We start from the raw sequence: 12,459 nt of genomic DNA, 5'->3' as shown, positions 1-12,459 counted from the left end.
ATGTGACAAAGATGGCACCAAACCTACACAACATGTAAGAACAGATCAATACACAAATATTCCTTGAACTGTGTCATCATTTCACTCAGATCAATACTTTCCAATCAGTGCAGAGCTCAGCAGCTTTAGACGTCCACTCTGACTGACCCAAAGCACCTCCTCTATCATTCATGCAGGCTTACCATCATATATTCATGAGTCAGTCACGCTGGCCAATAAGAGCAGTGTGTTCTATTGAGAGACACGGAGGACTGTACTGACATTACTGTATACTGTATTTTTACTCAAGACAAATTGCAGCATGAGTGAGCATTTTTAAAGTGCTTTAGTTTTTTTGTATTTTTTTAAATTATCAATACAAAGACATACAGATGGGAACATATTGCACACATTTGTAGCACACAGATCCGGGCTGAAAAAAACAGATAGACTGTCATTAAAATAAGCGCATGAAACATTTAATGAGACACAGAGAGCTGTTTCCTACCACCCTGCAGTGTGAGTTTTATTGTGGCTGCAGCAGTCTTTACACAGCTATTCTATCAAGGGTTGCCACAGTAGGGACCATCTCACCTCCCCCAGAGGGAGCATAGTGTGTGTGCTTTATATGCCACACTCTACCACAGAAACAGGCCATCACATTTCCAGGTGTGGCAATCATAAGCTTAAAGTAAACACCTAGTAGCTACAGTATTGCAAGGCATTGGTCTTCCTAAATCAGCTATTACTCTGGAACAACTTCAAAAACTTTGCTTTGGAGAAATATGTCCCCAGGACAGTGTTTTGACATATCTGCTTTAAATAGCTAGATATAAGAAGCAACATGATTGACAAAAGTAAAATTTGATGTTGTCTTTTCTAGCTGTTTTGCAATGACAACTGGGCAACACAAATGCTCAAATGCTGTCACTACACCACTTGCGATCTTTGTCGAGTGAATGTTGGAAGACCTTTTCAATGGAGTCATCAAAAAATTGTTCAACACAAGTGGAGTGTTTTGTTTTTTTTTAAGTGTAGTGTTCCTTTAAAGAGACATTCTATATTTCTTTAAAAAGCATTAGCATTGCTGTTTTTTGTGTACTTTAATTGTAAACCCCACAACAGTGTTAAATGGTCCACTGCCACCTATCAACACAGACCATTAAACATTTCTAATTCAAACTGTCCAGGATCTTAAACAGTATATGATTCCAGCAATGCCAAGCAATGTCTTGTGTTTACTTACCAGATCAAGCAAGAACTGATGCAAAATGGTAATGCATGGTTTCCGCTACATTCATTCTTCCATGGCAGGGCGTCACACCAAAATTCATCCTGCCACTGCTACATTACTTTTTTGGCTGTTTTTTTTTTTTTTATAGATCTCCAGGACCGATTTTGAACACCCCTGCTTTAAAGTGACATGCTGGCTGACTGACTGACATGTGTGTGATGCGTATAAGGCCAGCAAACATGACAGCTTTCAGTTAAGATGAACACAGTTTCCATAATTATACTTTATAGATAAAGGTCTTTGGTTCTGCATACAATGACTTTATCTTTCTGGAGTTTATAGCCATTTCACTTCAGGACACATCAATGCCGCTCTGTTGGTCTATTGGAAACGTTCATAGCAATTATAAATGTTGGAGACATACTTATTGCATAAACGCACTAAATCACACTTCAGCAGCATTTATTTAAAAGCGCACAAGAAAATCTGTGCTTGAGCAGTGCATATTTGAGGGCGTGCAAGAAGTTTTGTAAATCAGCAGCAGAATGAGGAAATCAGCATGCTAGCAATAAGATTTGCATGCTCGTATTACATGAATGCTATCTTGACTTGTAATACTTCACTCACGACATTTGTCATTAAAATTATACCATAGCTAGTAGGAAGATCTGTGTAAAAGGCCCAACAGAGTCTTTTTTTATGGCCCGTTTCCACTGAGTGGTACAGTACAGTATGAGGCACCTTTATCAGGCTTGCATTTCCACCCTTTTGGTGGGCCCGATGTACGACAGAAAGTTTCAGACGATGCCATTCTCACTCGAGGAAATGTCTACAGTAAAGCTGTACAGGTCGTTCACATACCATATAAGAAGCACTTTTCACAAAACAGATGCTTTAAAGTTGCTTTAAATTAAGTAAATGTTTATTACTAACCTTTCTTTGAACAGAATTTGATTATAACTGCAGATCAATGTGTAAAACAGCCTACTGTAATGTCTTATATGAAATAGGGTCAAGCGATGTTGAACAATTTGGCATCGTACGATGTCTAATGTGAAACATCGCGATGGGCGATGCCATCGTCGTCATAGGCAGGGGGGTGGGGGTGGTTGTTAAATATCAATTAATTCATAACAAATTATTTAATTGCAGCCTATCGTTTTCACTACCTGACCCATGTGGTCTTTGCTTTACCCATAACCAAACCATAAATAAATAAAGTTACAAACAAATGACCACCTGTCAATCAGTTTTTGTTTTTTTCCTGCGGTACTCTGGCATGAATAGGGCACTGTGATCTGTGTCGTTACAATGACTTTTCCCAGAGCTGATGGCGGACACAAGAATTCAGTTGGAGTTTAATGTTGTGCATACATTTTCATTGTTTTCACTACAAAATCCTCAACGCATGCATGGATTTAGGAGACATTTATACAGAATGCATCTTTGCACCTAAAAACGCCAAACACAGCACTAAGGAACAGATAAACAGTTGTTATGTGAACTTGCTGAAGTAAAAAGCCTGCAATGCTTGCAAAAACAGAAAACAGAATCAGACAAATCATGCACCTTATGTCAAAGAAAATGCTTTATGAATTGGCAATCTAAGCAAAAGGTCAAGAATTTGACAAAACGAAGGATACAAAAACTCCAGTCTTCTGTTACAAACTTAGGACAGTAAAACTGTTATACCACAATATTAATACTGCTCTCATGAGCCTGCTTACGTTAGATTTGACATTTAACACAAGAAAACGCATTGCCCCTTTGTAAGAAATGCAGCACAAAATGTCTTTTTTTGCTGATGCATGGGAGCCCATATAACTCCGTAGGAGTGAACTGTGAGAAGAATGTTAAAGTCTTGATCATGTGTAGGTGGAAGTACAATTTCTGAAAACAAGGCACAAGATTCACCTTGTTAAACCCGTCTACTTAAACATTTCTTTATGTTTTTACTGCTGTATCACCCATGCACTCCATTTTATATTTCAAAACATTTTATTCTTAGGTCCATTTTAGGCTCTTTTTATAATAACGAAAAAGTCAACAAGAATCTGCTCATAAAGTGCTTGACACATCTCAATGTCTCATTAAAAATGTCATAGAGTGTATTGATTCAATTGTAAACATTTTAGTAGTTGCTATGCTCTAGGTAAGTGCTAAATTTATCTTGAAACGTCTATCTATATACCGTAGAAAAAAAAATGACTATAACATTTCATCTGCAACAAAGAACTGCAACAACTTCCTCCTATACTGTTTCCTTACCCTGCAAGTCTTTATATAGCAAATTCATTCATTCATTCATTTTCTTGTCGGCTTAGTTCCTTTATTAACCCGGGGTCGCCACAGCGGAATGAACCGCTTACTTATTCAGCATGTTTTTACGCAGTGGATGCCCTTCCAGCCGCAACCCATCTCTGGGAAAAATACACACACACAAAAACATACACACACACTACGGATAATTTAGCCTACCCAATTCACCTGTACCCCATGTCTTTGGACTGTGGGGAAAACCGGAGCACAGGGAGGAACCCATGCGAACACCAGGAGAACAAGCAAACTCCACACAGAAACACCAACTGACCCAGTGGAGGCTCGAACCAGCGACAAGAACAGTGAGTTTAAAGTTCTACATGTTGAATGGTTCAAAGACAAATAAGTTGATTTTATTTTACTCATTCATTGATTCATCAATAATAACAATCATTATGACTATTATAATTGGTGCAATTAAGTGAGAAAGTAAGTGGCAAAGGTGCAATCCTATAAAAATGAGTCTGTGTTAAAGTTATAGATTAAGGCAGGGGTGTCAAACTCAATTCCTGGAGGGCCGAAGCCCAGCACAGATTAGTTCCAACCCTGCTCCAACACACTTACCTGTAGGTTTCAAACAAGCCTGAAGGACTCAATTAGTTTGATCAGGTGTGTTTAATTAGGGTTGGAACTAAACTGTGCAGAGCTGCGGCCCTTTTGGAACTGAGTTTGACACCTGTGGATTAAGGTAAAGTTGGTTTTATATTCACACATTAGCTCATTGTAACTACCCTTACTGTTTACCCAGCTACTTTGAATATTCGATCTGAAATCGCCTCCAAGTATGACTTTAAAACAACACCAGCACTATTTAATTGACTGTAAATAGTCAATTAAATAGTGTACTTTAATAGTCATTAGCTGCTAATATGATTTTCCTGTTCAGAATTTGCAAACAATACTTTTTTTCTTTACCTCAATAAGCTATAGCACTAGCGATAGATATACAGCTTTATGCGTACTCTTTTATATTTGACATAGTTAATATTTTTCCTCAGCTACTATTTGCTTAAGGCTAACAGTTAAAATTAACATTTCCCCTCTTTCTGTATCTCACAGATTTAATTTATCAAAATGTGAAAAGGATTGAGTTAACTCATTCTTCAAGTTTTTAGATTAAATGACCCAGAGACTTTTCACAAAAAAAATCTGTGAATGGTAGATTATGAGGCAATGTTGATGCATGGTCTTATATTATACAATATGGATTTTTATTTTAAAATGTATATCAAAATCAAACCGAAAACCATGACCACAGAACAGTGAAACGAACCAATGATTTTGTGAACCGTTCCACCAGTTACAAGTGTAGGTTGAGTCTGACAAATGACAGGATTTTCCGTTTTGGGTAAAATACCCGGTCCCTCCTTTAAGAGGGATTTAGTGTTTTCTGTTTGCTTTTCCATTAACCTACTATCACAGTGGTATTTCAATTTTTTCAGCACCAGCATGTTTTTGAAAAGAGCAAATCATTGTCTAGTTTGCAATATGAATCAGTCAACTGCTGTTTCATGGTGGCCCATATATAAATACACTGGTCTCACTTTCTGCATAAGAAGCAAACTGCACTGAGAAAGTATTTAAAAGAACAAAGGTAAACAAGCAAGCAAACATTTACATTAACACATCCTGGGGAGAAAAACAAGGTTGGGGAGGTAAACAAGACTGCCCATGAAAATACGCTACTGGCCCCAGAAATGTAAGCTATTGTAAATAGAACACAGTCGCTACAAATCTTAAAGCTAAACAAATATATACATATATAAGCAACAAACGACATTAACACAGCTGTCACAAAAGTATACCGCTTGGATGTTTATTTTATCCATGTAACTTCACAGTGTGAGCGCACAGGTTGTCACCAACCTCCTACTACGTTCAAGGACATTTCCTGTCGTTGCATTGGACTATTAAAAAAGCTATGACAATCAAAACTTTCAAACAACGCTTTAATTGCTTTTTCTGTTTATATTAGAAAAAAAAACATTATTTTACCAGGGCATTTAATTTGAGTTTGAAACATATCAAACAAAGAAGAAATTCTAGGAACTATTGGCCTATATCTGAATAATCTGAGCCGAACTCACCTCCATTACTGTTGACAGTTGCGCTCCAGGACGAGAACGTTGAACACAGCAACACACTTAAAACAAATAGACCAGTAACTGAATTCATGTTCCACCAGCCCAAACCGCTCTTCTGCTAGTTCGAGTCTTTTATTTCCAGTCTCAGCTCCAGGTCATCATAAAAAAAAAGGTTGTATATTTGACTAAGCGCAGTGAAGATACGCAAGATCATATGAATGTGTTTACTAAATTAATGTCAGCATATTCTTGTAATCCACAGAGAACAGAAATTTAAAAGCTCCACGTTGTTGTTTTTTAATTCTTGAAAATATTCACCCGTGCGATTCAACACATCGCACAATGTGGGAGATACAATATCGACGTACTTCCGAGAAGATGTTAAACTTTCCTGAAGTTAAATCCAATGTGCAAGTCATTCGCAAGATTGAAGCTGAAGAAGCGCGTGTACCCTGTGGTTCAAATCCTGAAGCCGGTGCACTGGCTGAACACAAATTCAATTGTCCCGTATGACCACTTTATATTCCCGTCCGATTAAACGATATGCAAAAGGTCCAGTTTAGGGTTATCAAAGATATACACTAGAACGCCAAACGTACCACTTAGAGAAAGAAAAGCAATAGCGCGAATGTTTTCCTGCCGTCTCAGTAATCTCCATCAGGCAACCAGAATCCAGTCAAATCCTGGTGTGCCCCGCCCCGTGTTCTACGTCACAACAACAGGTAAAGCGTCTTGCTCAAATGAGGAATGGAATGAATGTTGCATTTGTAACAATAAATTCCATTAATGTTTCTAACTTTGAGACAAAATCAGTCTACATATCAGTACACATATTTATGTTCACAGCAGTCTAGTGTCAAATGATAGGCTTATCAAAAAAAATTATCAGTACAATTTAATCCAAATTTGTATTTAATAGTGGTATTAAATTATTTAAAGTAGCAAAAAACAAACTAATCAATACTTAAAAAGTAATAATATTAAATCTAATCCGCGATAGCCTATTAAATTTAATTTATCCTAGTCTAATTCTTGATAAATAGCTTGCTCCATCATTTGAGGACTGGGACTGTACATTAACAAAAACGGTATAAATGAGATTTTCTTGGCCAAGATGCTGTCCGTAATCATAAAGTTTAGCCTAATTTTAGCACATTCATTTTTAAATAGCGCACTTCATTTTAGGTGTCACATTAGCTGTCAAATACTATGCTATTTCTATTATTTTAATTTATGTAAAATATTGTTGCGATAACAACGTGCATGAAGAAGGAGACGCGCATAGAGGGAGTGCTTTGAACATTCTTATTCCCGACAAAAGCACGGGCCGGGGGAGGGGGTTTGCGCAGGCCACGACCTGCTGTGCATCTGCCTTTCTGTAATCCATGCGAGTACAACGACATCTGAGGGCTTCAGCACTCTCTGGATTTCACAGGGCAGCAGGATAAAGAATATAACAAGCGTTGAGCGGTCAAAGGTGACGATGGAACAAGTTGGTGTTTGAATAGATAAAGTTGTGCTGTGAAAATTTATTTTCAGAAGCATGCTGACCCTATAATTAACGCTAACAAATCAATTTACCGACCGAAAACAAACAAGAGGAGGTGCTTGTCGCTTGATCGTGTCGGCATTATTTACACACTTCTTATAAGCTTTATTATTGACGCCCCCCTCTGGACAGAGTATTTTGTTGTATGCCTACTGAAGAAATTTGGTAAAATAGTTTGTTCTCAAATTTAAGGAAACATTTGGGAATGTTTGTCATTATCAATAACCATTTCAAGTATATCTTCTTTGTTCACTTTTCATATATTTTTTGTCATATTTTTTTAACAAAACCAGGTCAGCAATGACATAATTCAGTTATGCAATTTTAGTGATAAAGCAGCACAAATATCTAGAATTACAGAAATAACGAAATAATCCAAAAGATTCTGATACATTTTGTATTTTGCTACTTTTCCAATGTTCTTTGTGTAATGACTTTGACGTTATGCTCGTAAAATAGCTGGACATGATGAATTCCACTCAAGACCAAACAAAATGTTTAAATGTTTATTGTTTTTTTTTGTTATTAAAAACAATCATGTGGTTTTAATAATTGTTCCCATATCAGCTTCTCCTGCCTTCATCATCACAGACTATATACAACTACTGATCTCTGTTCAGCTTCTAAGATCTTTTATAGAAAGGTCATTTATAGAAAGACCAATCAGCTATGGCATATTGAAAAGACATTAAAGGGATTGTCATGGAACTTATCTGGTGGAGGACATTATCATTCTTCCCCTGAGCTGAGAAAGTAACGCACAGCGTGGGGCCTGAACCCTTGAAGTGAGGTCTTGCTGTCCCCTGAGCATAAAGAATGAACCATTGAGGTTTACATAGAGACTCCTACAGAGAACTCCGATTGGGATATTTCTAAAGGGTCACATCCACAACATAATATCTTAATAGAGAAAGTTGAAGTAGTAAGAATGTGTGTGCATGCCTTATATTTCTTAAAGGAGATCAAATGTGTATTCATACCAGTAATCTTTTAACCTAAGAGGATATTTATTTTTTCATGATATTAAAATGTATGTCAATATACAGTCAGTATCAATATTGATGTGTTTGTGTAGAAGCAAGATTGATATTAAAGTTATAATTTATTTTTAAATTTAATGTACAGTTGAAGTCATAATTATTAACCTGCCTGAATTACTAGACCCCCCCCCCCCCCCGTTTATTTTTTTCCTGTTTTTCCTATTTATTTTTAACAGAGAGAATAATTTTTTTAACAAATTTCCAAACATAATAGTTTTAATAACTGATTTCTAATAACTGATTAATTTTATCTTTGCCATGATGACAGTAAGGACACGTAGGTAAGTGATGTCAGGTAGGTAAGAATAATTAGGCAAGTTATTGTATAACAATGGTTTGTTCTGTAGACTATAGGGAAAAACATAGCTTAAAGGGACTAATAATTTTGTCCCAAAAATGTTCTTTTTTATTATTATTAAAAACTGCTTTTATTCCAGCCGAAATAAAACAAATAAGACTTTCTCCATAAGAAAAAAAAAATCAGACATACTCTGAAATTTTTCTTGCTCTGTTAAACATCATTTGGGAAATCTTTAATAAAGAAAAATAAATTCAAAGGGGGGCTAATAATTCTGACTTTTACTGTATATGTATGTATCTATTAATCTTCTTCAGTCCCATATAAGAAGGTAATTTTGTAGGAAACAAATAATACACAGTTGGAGTATCACAACTGGATCAAATGTTCATCTGGATAGTCATAGCTATACAAATATGTAAAGCCGCTTTCATCATGTGTACATGTCTCATTAATGTTGAACTACTGGGTAATGTATTAATGCACTGAGGTCATTGACATCACAATGCAGCAATTGCTAATGGGTTATTTATAAGATGACAGATTAACAGAATTCAAATTATAATTGAAAACATACATTTATTATTTATTTTTATTCATCCTACCTTTTCATTAATAAATGAAAAACACAGTCAATAGATGTCACAAACCATGAATGATTTTAGTATGGAAACTTCCTATTTGAATCTTCCTGATATTGACCTTATTAGTTTACATTCATTGTACGTCTCTTGCTGTGTTTCTTAGTAAAAAAAAAAAAATATATATATATATATATATATATATATATATATATATATATATATATATATATATATATAAAATAGGTAATGAATGCTTTTAATTAAGCTCAACTTGAATTAAATCCATTTTGAAAGTGAAAAAGTTATCTGTTACTAAAAGTAATCCTCTACAATGGTTTAAGTAATACTTAACTGACCGCTACCAGTTTGTGAATCTTAATGGACAGCCTTCACAAATCTGCCCAGTAAAGTATGGGGTGCCTCAAGGATCAGTTTTAGGCCCTTTACTGTTTACAATTTACATGCTACCTCTGGGAGACATTATTAGAAGACATGGGATCAGCTTTCACTGCTATGCAGATGATACTCAATTATATATTTCAACTAAACCTGACGAGACGTCTGAACTTTCTAAACTAACTGAGTGTATCAAAGACATCAAAGACTGGATGACCAACAATTTTCTTCTCTTAAACTCCGACAAAACAGAATTATTACTTATTGGGCCTAAATCTTGCACACAGCAGATCTCGCAACTCAATTTACAATTAGAGGGATACAAAGTTAGCTTTAGCTCTACTATAAAAGATTTGGGTGTCATATTAGACAGCAATCTAACTTTTAAAAACCATATATCCCATGTCACAAAAACTGCCTTCTTTCATCTGAGAAATATCGCTAAATTACGAAATATGCTATCCATCTCAGATGCAGAAAAGCTAGTCCATGCTTTTATGACTTCGAGACTGGATTACTGTAATGCTCTATTTGCTGGCTGCCCAGCATCCTCTATTAACAAACTTCAATTAGTACAAAATGCAGCAGCCAGAGTTCTGACCAGGTCTAGAAAATATGATCATATCACCCCAATTTTATCCTCCTTACACTGGCTGCCTGTTAAGTTTCGTATTGAATTTAAAATATTACTTCTCACCTATAAAGCTCTAAATAATCTAGCTCCTGTTTATCTAACCAACCTTCTGTCTCGCTTCAAACCAATTCGCTCTTTAAGATCTCAAAATTCAGGGCTTCTGGTAGTACCTAGAATAGCAAAATCAAGTAAAGGAGGTCGAGCCTTCTCTTTCATGGCTCCTACATTCTGGAATAGCCTTCCTGATAACGTCCGAGGCTCAGACACACTCTCCCAGTTCAAAACTAGATTAAAAACCTATCTGTTTAGTAAAGCATACACTCAATGCATCACCTAGCGGGTTCCACACTGGCTTCTGCATCTTGCTTATATACACTATGAACAGCAGCTACGCTAATTATTTTCTTTTTTCTCTATTTTCACCTGGGGATACTCATCCCGAGATCCTCAGATTATGCGGAGTCACTGATTGGATCCAAGACCAGCAACGTGACGATCCCAAGGATTCCATATCCAGGACCAGGCCATATCCTGAGCTGCTGCTGCGCTGATGGTCGTGGGGAGTGGAGAACATGAGTCTGATTCCAGCGACGCTCCAGGGACAGACGAGTCTTCGCTGAGGCCATCTTCCAGCCTAAACCACGACGAATGAAGTTCTGCACAAGACTTTTGGCCAGCGGAGAAATTAAAATGGTCGTGCCCAACTGAGACTGGTTCTCTCAAGGTTTTTTTTTCTTCACTCCCATCAGGTGAAGTTTTTTTTTTCCCTCTCCGCTGTCGCCACTACCTCGCATGGTTCAGGATTGGTAGAGCTACGCATCGATGAATTGGTTCTTCAGTGTTTGAACTCTCAGTAATGATTAAATCACACTGAACTGAGCTAAACTGAACTGAACTGAACTTAAACACTAAAACCTGAACCACACTGTTTCAGTTACTATGACCATTTATGTGAAGCTGCTTTGACACAATCTACATTGTAAAAGCGCTATACAAATAAAGCTGAATTGAATTAATCCAAAATGGTTTTGACTGGCATAAGCCAGGACAGCATGCATAAGGCCAAATCACTGGCATGTTGTACAAACATTTAAAAAGACATTTTTTCCCATTTCACTCGTGTACAGAGTATGAAGGAATATACAATGGCCACCTCTGCTCCTCCCCCAGTCCTCAACTTTCACCTCCAATATCTCCTCACCTTTCTCTACCTCATTACTCCAACACTGTTCATTGACTGACTAAAGGCAGTGTGTTGAATCATTAGCAGCAGAACTGGAGGGCAGTTTGCGGCCCTGTCATTCACCCTCTGGTCTTCTCAACACTATAACAGCAGCCATATAGGTCAGTAGGACACATGTGATGTGATATTATCTCTAGTGATATTTGTTCATCTCTAGTGATATCCATCTCTGGTCCACTTCTCCAAATAACCAATCTGGTTATTGCTTTTGAGTATGGACTTGTAAGATGACTTCTAGCTCTGTGCTGGTGCTCACTGAGGGGGATGGTGTGGGTGTTACATGTATGGATATTTTCCATCCCCCATGCTTGAAGAGAAAAGGAATCACTGACAGTGTCAAGAGGAGAGCAGCAGATGCAAACAAAAAAGGAGTACATATTTGGTAATATAACTTTTTAGAATTATATAAATGTATTAATTAAATTAGAAACACATTATTATAGAAAAGTGGCAACAAAAAGAACACAGAAGAGTTAGTTTTGGTGCATCTTCAAGCAATGCATGAGTAGTATTTCATTCTTGAATTTATCAGCATTTTACACAAAACATTAGAGTTATTGATTTAATGAGTCATGCATAAAGAGTGGGTTTGCATCTGGTCATGTTTACTCAAAATGTTACATGCATTTTTTTAGCAGTGACAGAAAAATTTGAAAAAAGCTGTCCTTTATTTTTACAGATTCCACATTAGAGTGGTTTGTTTTTGAAATGTTTAGAAATCGATTTGTTGAAAACTCAGAGGACCCCTATTAATGCGCTAATTAAAATTCCAAAATCACTCTAAACCCCTCAATCTGTTTATTCAGAGCAATTTCACAGTCAGAACTAGAAAAAAAATAGAAAAAATTATAAACGATAGAGTTAATAATATAGAAAAAGGTGTAAATAAATCAAACATTTTATTGTTAATTGAATGACTGACCCACTGAGTACCACCACCCACTGGCATAATGAGTCCCACCCACTGGCATATATGGAATTGTGAGAGAGATAATAATGTCATATACTAAATGAATCACAAGGCATTTATACCTTATGTTGGGGCAGTCATTATTGCATTTGTAAATTATATTCAATTATACAGAGGCAAAAAACTGCT

At 36.5% G+C, this 12,459-nt stretch overlaps 1 protein-coding gene across 2 annotated transcripts in view; it reads right to left on the bottom strand.

Annotated features, from left to right (window-relative positions):
• sema4f (sema domain, immunoglobulin domain (Ig), transmembrane domain (TM) and short cytoplasmic domain, (semaphorin) 4F) overlaps positions 1 to 6,306 on the bottom strand; it is a 138,107-nt gene extending 131,801 nt beyond the window's left edge. For both annotated transcript variants that reach the window (XM_087261919.1, XM_087261920.1), the window contains exon 1: positions 5,620 to 6,306. In XM_087261919.1, the coding sequence (XP_087118045.1) occupies positions 5,620 to 5,707 (88 nt within the window). In that variant the 5' untranslated portion in view covers positions 5,708 to 6,306. The remainder of the gene's footprint in view (positions 1 to 5,619) is intronic.
• Between the last annotated feature and the right edge of the window lie 6,153 nt (positions 6,307 to 12,459).

The sequence above is a fragment of the Danio rerio genome, chromosome 7 (genome assembly GCF_052040795.2).
Source record: "Danio rerio strain M-AB ecotype USA chromosome 7, GRCz13ab, whole genome shotgun sequence".
Taxonomy (NCBI): Eukaryota; Metazoa; Chordata; class Actinopteri; order Cypriniformes; family Danionidae; genus Danio; species Danio rerio.
This window is presented reverse-complemented; position numbering and strand designations above follow the sequence as displayed.